A 16,537-nucleotide genomic window follows, 5' to 3' on the forward strand; every position below is an offset into this window, starting at 1 on the left:
TATATTCAGTATCCCAAGGCAAATGAGTAAAACAGCAACATGCTATTATACTTTGAGATAACTTCATAATCTTGACAGATGCATATCTAACACTATCAACAGAAATAGCACAATGACACACAGTATATGTTTATATGCATATTTGATTATTGATAGAGGTGTATTATTCATTATAATAAATAAAGGACTGCCCTCAATTACCCAAGACTCATACCCCAACACAACTCATGGAACTTTCCAATCAGAATATCAGAACTTTTATGGTGACCCGATATGTTAGTACTCTAAATCTATAGTGCTATTACATATATACTTGATTTAAAAATTAAATATTAAAAAGTAAGGGAAATACTCAAGTAACTGTCATTTATGTCTGACTGGTGTAAGGTGAAATCTGAGGGTTGATTTTATTTGCATTTCCCCAATGACTAATGATGCTGAAAATTTCTTAAGGTGCTTCTCAGCCATTCGAAGTTCTTCAGGTGAAAATTCTTTGTTTAGTTCTGTACCCCATTTTTAATAGAGTTATTTGGCTCTCTGGAGTCTAACTTCTTGAGTTCTTTGTATGTATTGGATAATAGCCCTCTGTCAGATGTAGGGTTGGTGAAGATCTTTTCCCAATTTGTTGATTGCCATTTGGTTTGGTTGACAGTGTCCTTTGCCTTACAGAAACTTCGTAATTTTATGAGGTCCCATTTGTCAGTTCTTGATCTTAGAGCATAAGCTATTGGTGTTCTGTTCAGGAACTTTCCCCTGTGCCCATGTCCTCAAGGGTCTTCCCCAGTTTCTTTTCTATTAGTTTCAGTGGGTGTGGTTTTATGTGGAGGGCCTTGATCCACGTGGAGTTGAGCTTAGTACAAGGAGTTAAGAATGGATAAATTCGTATTCTTCTGCATTCTGACCTCCAGTTGAGCCAACACCATTTGTTGAAAAGGCTAGCTTTTTTCCACTGGGTGCTTTCAGCTCCTTTGTCAAAGATCAAGTGACCATAGGTGTATCGGTTCATTTCTGGTCTTCAATCCTATTCCATTGATTGGCTTGCCTGTCACTGTACCAATACCATGCAGTTTTTAACACTATTGCTCTGTAGTACTGCTTGAGGTCTGGGATACTGATTCCCCTGGAAGTTCTTTTACTGTTGAAAATAGTTTTAGCTATCTTAAAGCCCCCCAAATATCTTAGGAATTCCTAGATTTCTCTACAAATCAGAAGATATACAAGACAGGTACCAGAATGCTGTTTTCCCAGGAGAGCTTTACTAGCATTGTTTCTCTAAAGTCAATGGCAGTTCATGAAAGCTACTTGGTCATATATGACTCTATGCCTAATTCTCAAATGTAACACACCCATCAAAACCTTGCTGTGGAGCTAGCTCTATCCCTTCTTCCATTTTAAGATTTTTCTGGCCATTTAAAATCCCTTGAGCTCTATTTCAATTTTATAAGTCTTTTTGTATTTTTTCCAAGAAAAATTATTGAGTCTTTGAAATTATTACATTAAATCTGTGAAACATTTTGGCTTGTTTGGCTTTCATAACAATGTAAAATCTTTTCGATCAATGAACATGGAGATCTTGCACTAAATTTATATATAAAACAATGTTTTATAGTTTCAAGGTGCAACTCTATGTCTCTCTCCATTAGTTTCGAAGAATTTTCCTAGATTTGTATCATTTGTCATGTAATTATTTTCTTAACTACCTTTTCAAATTGCTCGTTTTAAATGCAAAGAAATATAATTGATTTTTCTATATTGACTTTGTATCCCATTGATTTTCCTAATTCATTCTCTACTTCTAAAATTTTATATGGAATAATTAGGTTGTATAATCTGAGAACAAAGGTATCCTTATCTCTTTCTACTCAGCTTAGGAACTGATATATCTTTCTCTTGACTAAATGTTCTGACTAAAACTTCTATTAGTATATTTGTTAAACAGCAGTACCAAAATCAGGCATTATTGCCTCTGTTTCATCTCAAAGAAAACCATTTTATTCTTTCAATACTTAGTTGCATTCTAGCTCTGGCTTTTCATATAAGACTCTTGATTTCTTAAATATTTTTATTATTATATATTTATGTTGACATAATTTTCTTCTATTCCCTGTTTTCGGAGTGTTTTTTATCACAAAATGGTCTTAAATTTTGTCAAACGCTTTTTGGGTTTAAGAAAATTTGTATGGGTTTTGTTCTTTGTTAATATGTGTAGCATATTATATTAATCAATTTTAATCTCCTGCATTCTAGAAATAAATCCAGCTTGGTCATTGCACATAGTCCTTTAAATATGTTATAAGATGTTTGCTGATATTTTGCTGAGGATATTTATTTTGATCTTCACCAGAAATACTGATCTATAGTTTTCTCGTAATATGTTTTTATCTGGTCTCCACATATACCTATATGTATGTGTAACCACACACATGAAAATACACCCCAATAGTAATATCACACATGAATACATACAGGAATATTTAATTTGTGGTCTAATATATGTTGTGTCCTAGGAAACACTGACATATTTAAGAAGAATAACTGTTCTGTCACCTTATAAATTTTCTATTATGTATGTGTTTATGTTTCTATTAAATAAAGTTAAGTTTTTGTTTATGCCCTGCTTCCTTATTTATCTTATGTCTTAAATTTATCTACATTAACAGTGAAATATTGGTATCATCTCCAGCTATTATTATTACATAATGTCTATTTTTTACTTTATTTCTATCCATTTTTTCTATATATATGGTGTCCCAACATTGAATATATAACACACTTGACATTGCATTATATTCTTCCTGTTTTAGAACATTTTGTTGCTATATAGTATCCAATCTTGTCTGTGAGCCTTTAAAAAGTCTATTTTGTTTGATATGTCTACATTTATATTTTATTTGTGTGTGGACTACAGAGAAATATTTGTTAATATTTTTCATTATTTTCAAGTTGTATGAATCTTTGGGACTAAAGTTAATCTTCTCTGGACACAGAGAGCTCCATCATGCCTCTGTTATTTGAAAAAACAATTCATTTAAAATCGAAGCAGTTGCAGTGAGGGAAGACTCAATATCTGCCATCTCACTTTTTGTTTTATATGTGATTATTGCCATTTCTCTCTCATTCCCTACATTCATTATTTGCTAATTGACTTACTTTTACTTAGATCATATTTCCTCATTTCCTTTCTTTATTTTCTACTACTATAAATATTTCCTTTGTAGTTGACATGGGGTCTACATATGATATCTTGAAATTATACTCTAAAATCATCTTTACTTCAACAACTAACCAAAATTGTGCATCTATAATTCCATCCTACTCATTTCACATTATATCTTTATATTACATACACAAATCACAGCGAAGAAAACAAAGAGCAGAGTTATGAATAATTCTTAAAATAGTACTGCCTTTATTAATTGTCTATATAATTATTTTAGGAGATAAATGCACAATGGCCCCATATCTCCAACTATTATACTGACAACTATGCTTGATTTAATTAGTTCATAATTCAAGAGTCTGCCCAAAACCTGTTGTACCTATATTAAAGCTTAAGTACTAGGTTATCATTAGTTTTAGCCAATTTCTGCACTCAGTATGACAACATTCTTCTATCCCATGACATCCAGTGCCATGATAGGTAGCTTTGCCTCTAGATCAATTTTAAGTAAGTCCTAGATAATCTATGGTGAGCCAAGGGTATCATGTACTCTGGAGATTACTAATGACTATTCCTATGCGTGGTGATACAGACAAAAATATGGTGCCATTGTGTGTGTGTGTGTGTGTGTGTGTGTGTTTAATTGGATATTTTATGTATGTACATTTCAAATGTTATGCCCTTTTCTGGCTTTCTCTCTGGAACTCCCTATCCTTTCCCCATCCCCCTGCTTCTTTGGGGGTGCTCCCTCTCCCGCCACCCCCTACTACCACCTCACTGCCCTGGCATTCCCATACATTAGAGAATCTAGCCTTCACAGGAACAAGGGCCTCTCCTCCTATTGATGCCAGACAATGCCATCCTCTGCTACATATGTGACTGGAGCCATGGGTCCCTTCATGTGTACTCTTTGATTGATGGTTTAGTCTCTGGGAGCTCTGGGGGGGGGGTCTGCTTGGTTGATATTGTTGTTCTTCTTATGGGGTTGCAAACCCCTTCAGCTCCTTCAGTCCTTTCTCTAAGTCCTCCATTACTGGCTCAGTCCAATGGTTGACTGTGAACATCTGCCTCTGTATTTGTCAGGCTCTGGCAGAGCCTCTCCGGAGACAGCTATAACAACAGGCTTCTGTCAGCAAGCACTTCTTGGCATCTACAATATTGCCGGGGTTTGGTGTCTATATATGGGATGGATCCCCAGGTGGGGCAGTCTATGAATGGCCTTTCCTTCAGTCTCTGCTCCACACTTTGTCCCTGTATTTCCTTTACACAGGAGCCATTCTGGGTTAAAAATTTAGAGATGAGTGGGTAGTCCCATCCCCCAAACAGGACATTGCCTAACCTCTGGATATTTTCTCTATAGGTTCTTCCTCCACTTTGTTGAGCATTTTAGCTAATCTCATCCCTATTGGGTCCTGGAAGCCTCTTGCTTTTGTGACATCTGGGACTTGCTGTTGTCTACCCTCAGTTCCCCATCCTCCATTGCTACACACATCTGTCTGGTCAAATTCCTAGTTAAAAGTCCCCTCTAATCTGGGTGAAGTGACTTTCAAGAGACTTAAAGGGCCAGCAGCATCCCTCTTCTTATATATTTCTTTTATTTCTCCCTCACTTGTTGGCAGACAACACAGATTCAGCCATGTTAATGCAGTCACATAATGGAGATAATTATTAGTTACCATGTATATTTGTGGTAGTTTACTTGAGCAGTGACCCCATAGGTTCACACAATTGAACAATAGTCTCCAGTTTATAGTGTCATTTGTCATGGTTATAGAGTTTTCAAAATGTGGCCCCCATGAACTTTCAGATGAACATACTGTTAGCAGCTGGACTAGAGAAATTTTTTGAATTATTTTATGGTTCATACTCCAGCTGCCTTCTTTCTGATACCTAAATACATGCCTGGGTCTTGATTAAAAATTAGTAGAATAATTTCTTTGGTGGAAGAAATTTTAAGACAGCATAACTAGTCTTTGGAACGCTTATTGTTGATAATTCTTACAAGTATCTATAATGAAAAAGAATTAGAGGGGAAGAAAAATGTATAGTTTGGTGTGAAAAAAGAGGACTAGGAAGCAAAATGTGACTTCCAAGGCATATGCTTAAAGAGGCTCTAGATCTCATGAAAATCACTAGCATTAAGGAAAGGTCTTCTCTAAAACAGTGGGTAACGCTAGCTCAGGCAAACATCACCCAGTTTTCCTTCTAATTTGTAGAAGGAGAAAGCCTATGGAGTTGTTTTCTCCTAGGAGAAGGGCGCTTTCATGTACTAAAGAGTGTACTGATAGAGTCAAAAGGAGTTCAGGGTCTATCCCAAGTGGTCAGTTGAACTTATCAGTGTGGTCCATATGATACTAACTTTAGAGGCATAGAAAATAACTCAAGATATGGATTTTTCCTCTGGGGTTTCAAAAGGTCGTCAAGACAAAGCAACATGTGCCAGGGAACTCTTTTCATGAAGGCCTTGAAATGACAGGAGGCCATTGTGGGAAGTTGTGAGAGTGAAGTCAACTTTGAGATGAAGACTTTATAATATCAAAGATGCTAGTTCCATGATACATCTGGAGGGCTGAATGCAGTCTATAAGCAGATATGTGTTGCAGATAGCAAAGCTGGAAGGTAAGCCATTTGACACTAGACACAGAACTATAGAACTGGGATTTATCCAACAGGGTTTGTATCTCTCCATGCCCCAGTAATTTTTCTCTATGTTCCCATTTTCTATTTTAGAATATGAATATATATTCTGTGCCATTTTTTGTTAGAAGTATGTAACTTTGGGGCCTTTTATTATCATTTTACTATTCAATATTATCTTAATTAATATTTAATTTATTGGTTATTTAATGTACTAAAATTTAAATTTATAATATTTAATTAAGTTTATATCTAATATCATTTTATTATTATTTATTATAGTTAAGAGACTGTCATGAGTCATGGAAGATACTTGAATGTTTGGACTTTTAAACAGTGTTAAGATGGCTAAAGACAATAGGATCAAAAAGTGGAACAGAGACTGAAGGAAAGGCTATCCAGAGACTGCCCCATCTAGGGATCCATTCCACCTGCAGACACCAAATCCAGACACTATTGCAGATGCCAAGAAGCAGATGCTGACAGGAGCCTAGTATGGCTATCCTATGAGAGGCTATGCCAGATCTTGACCAATATAGATGCAGATACATATACATGCAACCATTGGACTAAGCATGGGGACCACAAGGAGGAGTTATGGGAAAGACTGAGGAGCTGAAGGGGTTTGCAACCCCATAGGAAGAACAACAATATCAACCAACTGGACCCTCCAAAAGCTCCCCGGGGACTAAACCACCAACCAAAGAGTACACACGGAGGGGCTGATGCCTCCAACCGTGTATGTAGCACAGGATTGATTTATCTGGCATCAATGGAAGGGAAGCATAGTGGTCCTGTGGAGACTTGATGACCTAGTGTAGGGGAATGCTAGGGTGCTGAGATGGGAGTGAGTGGGTGGGTGGAGGAGCACCCTCATAGAAGCAGGGGGAGGGGAATGGGGAGTAGATAGGAGTTTGTGGAGGGGAAACTGGGAAGAAGGATAACATTTTGAATGTAAATTAATATAATAACCAATAAAAAATGAAAAAAGACGAAGAATTGAGCTAAATAAATGTATATTTACACGCCTATGCTGACCAGTAATTGGAATGTGGTAGTTTTCTTGAGAAATGTACCCCATAGACTCATGTATTTGAACATTTGGTCCCAAGTCATTAGTGCTAATTGGGAAGGTTATGGGACTTTTAGAATATAGTAACTTGCTGGAGGAAGTATACCTGGGACATATTTTGAGAGTTCTTTAGCCTTGCCTCACTTTAATTCAGTCTCTCTGCCTCCTGCATGTGGATTAAGATGTGATCATCCAACTTCTGCTGCCATCATGTCTCAGCCACTGTGAACTCTAAACAAAAATATTTTTTCTTCCATAAGCTGCTTTTGTTCTTGGTGTTTTATCACATTGACAAAAGGTAACCAATGCAAAACCAAGGTAAGTAACAGGCTGGTGAATGAATTAAAAGGATATTAAATTTGTAGCTCAAGTTTATCTTTTGCAGGTTCATTGCACAATAATGTAAAGAAAAGAAAGATAATAAACTCTGACAATGGTAAAATTCATTTTACAGCTATTCCATAGGTTAGAGTCAGATGTCCAGTTATTAAAATAATACAAAATTTTCAAGGAAATGGAGAAATATGATGCTCTACAAAAACACAAGCTGAATTAACAAAAATAAACATGAAAATGCCTGATGATACATATAAGACACAAAGATTATAAGACCAAGGCTTAAATTTTCTCTAAGTACTTAAGAAAGATGTAGTGAGAATTAGTAAAATTAAATATGAAGAAATGAAAATATCAATAAAGAGATAAAAAAATCCCAAAGAGAATTAATGGCTGTAATCTCTCAACACAGAAGACAACCTCTGTTTTCTCCTTTAGGTTGTATAGTTTTAGAATTTGTATTAAGGTTTTTAAGCATTTTGATTTAACTTTTGTTTTGGTTTATGAAACAGTAAACTGCATTCTTTTGCATGTGACTACCTCTATGTATCTACCTCTATCCTCCTTATTTATAGAAAAGATTCTTTTCACTAATTTAGTGATCTTGGAATCTCCTTGCAACTAAGCTACCCATTTTCAATTCAGTTTCATTAAACTAAATATATGTCTCTATGTGAGTAAGAAATATTTTAACACAGTTTCTCTGAACCAAGTATTGAAATAGCAAAGCATGTCTCCTATATTGTATACTTTTTTGCTTTGTTATTCTATGTGGATTTTAGAAACAACTTGCCAATCTCTTTGTTATCTTGAGTAGCCACATATAGTTGGTACTAATGAAATACCTTATTGAATGTCTTTTTATTGCTCACTTAGGTGTCTCCACTCTGTTGTATCAATTTGGCTTCTAGGAGGACTTTAGAGTGAGAACATAGTCAGTTTCAATAGAAAGCAAGTACACTAAAACTTGATGCCCTTCCCCGGAAACCTACTGTATAGGTTTCAGTCACTATTGCTAGGGAATTAAGAGCTGTCCATGTTATTGCAATGGTGAATGATTAAGTGGCAACTCATACCTAGATCATTCTGGATGCCACCCTTTGAACTCATTTTCTTTGCTGATTTTTATCTCTTCATGGTCACTTACCATAAATGTTATAGTGTATGAAATGAATAAACTCAACACAGTACTCTACTTGACATTCTAGTTTCAGAGCCTCTAGAAAAACTTGTAGATCAACTTCAAATATTTATGCTACTACACCAGTCAACTTTTGTCTAATTCTGGAGCAAACACTGATTCATATCACTGAAAAAGTATTTATACTCTCCCCTTTGTTCTAAATAAAATACAAGCAGGTTAAAAATCTTAGCCTAGCCAGGCAATGGTGGCACATGCCTTTAATCCCAGCACTTGGGAAGCAAGGGCAGTCAGATTTCTGAGTTTGAGTCCAGCCTAGTCTACAGAGTGAGTTCCAGGACAGCCTGAGCTATACAGAGAAGCCCTGCCTTGGAAAAAATCTTAGCCTAAATTGCTGAAATAAAATTTTGTGCATATATATGTTACTTACAAAAGTATTAATAGCAGAGAGGAATAAGGAGTAAAATTAATTAAAAGCAGGCTGGAGAGATGGCTCACAGCTTAAGAGATCTTATTTCTCTTAGAGAGTCTGAACCATGACACTCATTCAAGGTTTCTTGAAACCTCCTGTGACTCCAGGTCCAGGGGAACCTGATACCTTTGACCTCCCTGGGCACTAGGACTCAGGTGTACACATATTCATACACAGAATTCAAAATAAAATATAAATATTTTATAAAGACCAAGTATTCAAATGGAAAAGGAACCATAAAGACAATAGTCACACACCAACAGTAACTAGGTCTCATCCACAGGCAGTCCTTTGAGAATACATAGAAACTATGTCTCAGAGATCTTGCACTAGTGATAACAGAAAAAAAAAAAACTTATCAGCACAAGAATTCCACTGACAACCCTGGAGTCTTTGAGAATTAACTCTCTTGTACTTCAAGTATTTATACATGACTCTAGAATCTAGAGTGTGTCATCAAAAACTTTTATTTACTTCTTTTTTAAAAAATTATTTATTAACTTTACATTCCAATATTATCCCCCACTTCTCCTATTACCCATTCACACAGTTCCTCCCCCCATTTCCTTCTACCCTTCTCCTCTGAGAAGCAACCCCTGGGTATCACAAACTGTCTGAGACAAAGTATGACCAGAGAGTCTTGTGAAAATGAAGTGGCTTTGAAAAATGCATGGAAGGAGCTAAGGATGGTGCCTAAGCCTTGGATATTATGTTCGTGGGAGGTGACATTGTTAGAGCAGTAGAGAAGAAAGAATTTTGTGCATGTTCAGGGTTGATAAAGGCAATGTCTAGCAAAAGATTGTGTATTGAAGACAACCTAAGGTTCATTCTATTATGATAAAAAATATATGAATTATGAGCTCACAGAACCAGAATGCTTTTGTTTCTGTGTCACAAGGGAGAAGGCTGACAACACTAGATTTGTGGCTTCCAGTATTGTTTCACACCATGAGACATCTAATTAATCTTCTCTGTTCACTCACAGTGGCACTTATAAACTGTGGTAAACCTGGTATGTAGTGAATGTCACACTTCTCCTTCTACCAAGTGGTCACACCATGACACAGAGAGAAATACCCAAGGCCCTCAGACTAGGCAGAAGTACTCAGCTTTCATAGCATTCTGAGGTGGTTCATAGATTGTCCACTCTGTTCTCTCCTCACGTAGAGAGCAGGAATAGACAGAATGACTAGAACACATGGAATAAAGCAGAAATAAACTAAGAAGGCAGAAGCCACAAAGCCAGTGTGCAGATTTTGGTGGCTGTGCAGCATTCCTTTCAACAATACCCCTGAGGAAGAGATTTTGGCTAACAGCATGCCATATCTGCAATGTTAATCTAGTCACTCCCAGAAGACTTGAAGTGTTAATTGAATCCTTATATAGCCAGTCTCTAGTTACAGCCTTACTCCATAACCAGTGACCCATCCAAGGAAGGAAAAGGTCTTCATGATGAATAGTACCAAATAGCCACACCTGAGAGTTTCCTCCAGCCTCAGCCTTTTATTGAATAGCATTTGACCTATTCATCCTGAGCCATGGAACCATAGGACCCCTCCTATATCTGCTTTAACTACTGAAATCTAATAGTAGTACCTGTTGGCAGCAGAGCAATTATAATGTAAATGTTAAATGTTCCTAGAGGGTCATTTGTAAGTTCCAAATGGCACTGACTTTGAAGATTGTGGTACCTTTTGCATGTTAAATGTAACTGTCAAATATAGGGCCAAGAGATATATGACTTTGAGTATCAAGTGTTTGCCTTACTCCTGGCTATTTTTTCTGCTTCTTTACTGAGATGTTAACAAGCCATGTTGCAAACTCCCATCACAACAAAGCAATCCGTAGCTTCCACATCTTCTCTACTACAATGGATATATTTAAAAGATGAGATCCAAAATAATCTGGCCCTCCCTTAAGTAGTACCTGTTCCATATTTTGTCTCAGTGATAAGAATAGTGGCCCAATGAATAGGAGACATTTTTGGTTTCCAGCAGCTCAGATTACTTGCAGAATTCAGCCACTGGTCTTAACCAGATAGCAGAACAAGGTCTGGTTCCCCCTGAGTTTAATAGTTCATGCTATTGAGACTTGAAGGCAAGGTGTGCCTCACCAGGGCATTTTGTACTGATGTCATCAAAATCTAGGATAGAATAAATCATGAAGTTCCGAAAGTTTCAAAAATATCTACAGGTACAGAAATATGATTGTCTCCCAAAATAATTAATACTATGATAAGAAAGACAAAGAGAAGAAATCAAAATATCTCATATACAGAAAACTTTTAAAAAGTCACAAAATATGCTAAATCTAAAAATTAATTCAGTAATATAAGATACAAAATCAAGATATTATTTCTACATATGCATAGCACAGTTTTCATTAAAAGAAATTATAAGAACAAATTTCACTTTTAATATCTTCAAAAATACAACATCTATTAATAAAATTAATAACAATATTATAAATGTCTTGTTCCAGAATATTTGATTACACTGTGAACCTCAAAATTTTGTAATTTACTAAAATGTAAGTTTCTAGTTGTGGGGTGGCTCAGTCCATTTATCATACACCTTTAATCCCTATGGCTGGAATATAGATACATCTTTAGTACATATCTTTGGTCCCAAACAATGAAGGTAAAGTTAGTTTGTAGAAAAAAGCATCCATGTTTGAAAGTGATGTCTAATTAAGTAGAAGAAAAAATGAAGACTCAGAGAAAGATTTGACAGAATAGGATATGCCCAACTCTCATAAAAAGAGAAAGGAAAGCTATATAAGAGAACACATAGAAAGAAAGGAAAGCACTTTATCATAACAATTATATAGAAAGAACAAACTACGCATAAGTGAAGATCAAATAAGCCAGAAGAGTAGAACATCTTGCCAAATTTAGCATGTAGTTAAGCAGAGCAATTCAGGCGGAATCAAGAAAAGTCAGATTGACTCGCTCAGCTTGAGATAAGCAGCCAGCCTGAGTTCAGAAAGAACTAGGAACGGGTAAGATTATTCAGTAGTGTTTCTCAGAAGCTGAAAACATTCTAGGTCTAGACAAGATTCTACAGAGGCTAGAAGGTTCCAAGAATAGGTCGAGGTTAGCAAACAGAAGCAATAAGGTCCTGAGTCGATAATCTTATAGGTGAATAAAAGTTATATTTACAATGTGTAAAGTGGAAACTATGAAACACTGATAAGAAGACACTGAAAAGGATGCAAATACATGGAAAGATAGTCTATGCTTGCTGGTTGGAGACATCATGTAAAATATCCATGAAATACCTACCAAAATATCAAAATATTGAAATACAAAAAAATCCTGAAATTTGTAAGAAACCAGAAGAATTATCAAATAGTCAAATCTATCTTGACCGTTAAACTGAAGGCATCACAGCATTTGACTTGAAAACACATTAGAAATTGTTAGAAACTAAAATAACATGAAAGTGACACAAACCCCTATTTCTTGATCAGTGGAGTAGTATCCAGAACTTAGAAATAAACCCCATGCATTTACAACCAACTGCACTGAGCAAAGAATCAGAAAACAGGACATCAGGAGCAGACTCCTTAATAAACAGTGCTGAGCAGACAGTAAAAGCAGAGAATTCAATAATCTAAAAATCCAATAAAAATATGGGGGAAAGTATGGAATTTGTCAAATGAGGATATGAATAGATACAATTTTTAGAAGCTCAGCACCCCTAACCATGAGAGAAACTCAAATCAGGACTACAAGGGGATACCACATCACCCCAGTGAGAATGCTATTACCAATAAGAGCAAGGAAAATTCACATTCATTATTGGTGATAATTCAAATTAGTACAGCTTTTATGGAATACAGAAAAAGGATGAAGGTAGATCTACTTTACAACCCTGCAATCCTATTACTAGGCATGGCCCTATAAGAAACAAAATCAACATTTTAAAGAGACCCCTGACTCCAAACTTATTGTAGTCCTGTTTAAAAGTAATAAATAAAGGAAATGAGATACAGATGGACAATGGAATCATATTTGACCATAACCAAGGATGAAATCATTTTATTTCTGGCAGTATGGATAGAACTGGAGATCTTTGTGGTAAGTAAAATGGAGAAGACAAATATCACATGATCATGCTTGTATGTAGGTCCCAAACCACATGTTTCTATGGCAGATAAAAGTAGAATTATGATTATCGGAGGCTGGAAAGAGTAATAGGGATGGAACTGTATAATCGCACCATGATATAAATAAGTGAGCAAATGTGGCCCCTAGTTCTGGAAAGACTCAGTGAAGCAGTATTCGGCAAAACCAGAACGGGGAAGTGGGAAGGGGTGGGTGGGAGGACAGGGGAAGAGAAGGGGGCTTACGGGACTTTCGGGGAGTGGGGGGCTAGAAAATGGGAAATCATTTGAAATGTAAATAAATTATATCGAATAAAAAATTTAAAAAAAAAGTGAGCAATGATGCATAGCATATTTCAAAGGGACTGAAAGGGAGAATTTTGAATGCATTTGCCCCAAAGAGGAAACAAGAGGACTGAAGTGATATCAACTAATAAACTTAATTTGATTTTTACCCAATATTTTCATGAAGCAAATAATCCCCTTTTAACCCCATGAATGTAAATATGATGTGATAATAAAAAATTTTCAACTAAAATTTTTCTAAATGTCAGTCTGGAATTTAAAGGGCTTCCTCTGCAGTGAAAAGAACAGGTTTATGAAGCATACCTTTTGCCTCCTATTACCCTCTCAGGCATGACGACTTCACTGACACTAGGTCTTCACTGTTATTTCCTTCTGAACTTCCAGAAGAACCAGAAATACCACTGCCTGCACTCCAAATACTGAAAAGCTGAACTGGATTAGTGGATGGATAAGGTTTCTTTTGGTCCAGGGCGTCTAGGTAGCCCTTCCTCTTGATTTAATGCACCCCCTCCCAAGAAGCTTGATCCCCATCATAGCAGACACACCAAAAGGGTGGACAATGCAATCAGGCCAGCTGACATACTGTCAGATACTAAGCATGAATACAATGTTAAGCCACAGATTTCATTCACAAAAGCTGGAATGTAGGCAAGGCAACTCCAAAAATCTACTTCCTTAAGGAAGGGCTCGCTTTCTGTATAAAAATCCAGCTGACCAGAGATCCCTCAGCAAATCCAAGAGTCCAGAGAGCTTCAGCATCTAAGGTAAGATTCCCCACTTAGAGCTTTCTAACAGTCTGTGTTGTTTATCCTGGTTGTGAACTCTTGACAGCCTAAACTTTATCTACTTTAATTTCACTGCACTTACCTCTCAAGTTATAGCTGTAAGACCAAGGATCAGAAAGGGGCTCTTCTATAAAGAGCCCTTTTATATGCTAACAGCAAGTCATGGGTGAGGCTATAATAAAGAGGAGTAATTATCTAACAGATAAGATAAAAGTGATTACTGGAAATAGAAGAGTCAGATTCTTACTAAGACAAAAAAAGGAAGAATACTTGGAATCAGACAGAAGCATTGGGAGGGAAAGCCAGTATGGGTGATCTTCCATGAACAATCTTCAATGCGTTGAGAACTCACAGTAAATGTGAGTATAGGAAAAGTGTGAATAGGGGCTCAGATGTGAATCTTGCAGGCATGAGGATGTTCACAGGAAGCTTTCCTGTGAGAGTTCCATTCTAGAATGCTTTGCTCTGTCATTCTCTGAGATTATAGGAAATTTGGGGGTTCCCAGCAATCCTAGAACCTACTGTTACTTTGAGTTGTGTTCTGTTTATGGCCTGTACGTACATTAAGGAGAATGGGGGAAAATATCAAAGAAGGGCTTTACTCACACAGATGTGGAAAACAAAATAACAAATTAAAGAGGCCTTTGAAAAGGAAGTAGTTTTTAATCTACCATTCTGCAGAAAGGGATGCCAGCAGAGGAAAAAGGATAAAGGTATCTGCAGTGCCAGATTGGTACAAGATCTCAAGAAATCCTTGACCTTTCTTCCCATAGGCTAAGACTTGCTCCCTTCCAAAATTCCTCTGACGATCAGTTTAGGGCATAGAGCTTTATCCATTTAATAATAATTATTGTGTTTATAAAATAATACATTTATTTTTATTAAATAATATTACTAAATTAAGATAGCAAAATTATTAAATAGCTACAATTTGGTGTTTGAGGCTGCCCCCCTTTTTAGGTGTAGGCTCAGTCACAGAGCAAACTGCTTGTGGCTATCTAACTCACAGACAAGCAGGTGCCAAGTAAGGTAGGCGAGAGGGGGTTCTATGCCTTTTGTGATCTGTAACTGGGAAGAATGTGAAGTACACAGCATACTGTAATTGACATAACCACACAGAGATAATCAAGTTACCTTAATCTTTTGCCTTAAAGGATGAGTGACAAATATAAAAGTAACCTATGATTTCCATTCAGCTCAGGGAAATAGAAGAGTCTATATAGAGAAAATGAAAATAGAAAATTTGGGGATTCTAAGAATTCTGTCAAAACAGTCAATTATATTATGTCTTGTCTTTAGTGTCAACATCCTTTGAAGCATGAGTTCTTACCAGCAAAAGCAGCCCCTTGTCGCACCTCCTCAGCCTCAACAGCATCAAGTGAAGCAACCTTGTCAACTTCCACCACAAGGAAAATTTGTTCCCATAGCTACCTCTGAGCCATGCCACACAGATGTTCCACAACCAGGCAACACCAAGATTCCAGAACCATGCAGCACCAAAGTGCCTGAGCCAGGCTACCCTGTTGTCCGTGAACCAGATTATACTACAATGCCTGGGCCATGTTCTACCAGCATCTCAGAGCCAGATTATACCACAATTCCTGGGCCATGCTCTACCAACATCCCTGGGTCACATTGTACCGTGGTTCCTAGGTCTTGCTCTACCAATATCTCAGAGCCAGATTATACCACAATTCCTGGGCCATCCTCTACCAATGTCCCTGGGTCAGATTGTACCATAGTTCCTAGGTCATGCTCTTCCAACATCACAGAGCCAAATTATACCACAATTCCTGGGCCATCATCTACCAAAATCCCTGACTCCGGCTGTGCCATGGTTCCTGGGCCATGTATTACCAATATCTCTGAGCCAAGCTCAGAGCCATGTTCTACCAACATTCCTGAACCTGGTTACCTGAATGCCTCAGAGCCCATCCACGGCAAGGTTCCTGATCAGGGCTATACCAAGATACCTGACCAGGGATACTCTAAGGCACCAGAGCCATGCCAGGCCAAGATTCCTGAGGTGTGCCCCACAACTGTCACCCCGATATTAGCTCAGCAGAAGACCAAGCAGAAGTAATATAGTCTATAGTCAGCCAGACCCTTGAAGAGCTGACCACCTGCTGCTGAAGTCCTTCCTGTCTGCTTTTGTGTCCCCATTGTCTGGAAACCACGTAACAATATGTTGCTACAGTCTCTATTTGTAACCTAAAATTGCATGCTGTTGTCTTCTCCAAACCCTCTAAAGGTGTCTTCAGAGACTCTGGGTTAAGCAGAATGTCTTAGTGCCTTGAAAGCTCTCTGGGTATTCTAAGTTCATCTGAAGGGGAAATCTATGGGATTTTCTATGGGAAAAAATGCATGTTTCCCCATTAAATAATTACTTTTAACTTCACTCTTGCCTATGTGTGATATTTGCTGAAATGTTTTCTTTCCTTTGCCTTCCTTTGTGAGTCAAGGCCTATATACGGGTAAGGATTGGTATGGATGTCCTGTCATTAACATTAATGCTGTTACA

General features: G+C 37.1%; 1 protein-coding gene across 1 annotated transcript; it reads left to right on the forward strand.

The window, feature by feature from the left end:
* The first annotated feature begins 15,334 nt into the window (after positions 1 to 15,334).
* LOC127682275 (small proline-rich protein 3-like) lies at positions 15,335 to 16,099 on the forward strand. Its single transcript, XM_052178651.1, has one exon. The coding sequence runs from the start codon at positions 15,335 to 15,337 to the stop codon at positions 16,097 to 16,099; it is 765 nt and encodes a 254-aa protein (XP_052034611.1).
* Positions 16,100 to 16,537: the final 438 nt, after the last annotated feature.

The sequence above is a fragment of the Apodemus sylvaticus genome, chromosome 4 (genome assembly GCF_947179515.1).
Source record: "Apodemus sylvaticus chromosome 4, mApoSyl1.1, whole genome shotgun sequence".
Taxonomy (NCBI): Eukaryota; Metazoa; Chordata; class Mammalia; order Rodentia; family Muridae; genus Apodemus; species Apodemus sylvaticus.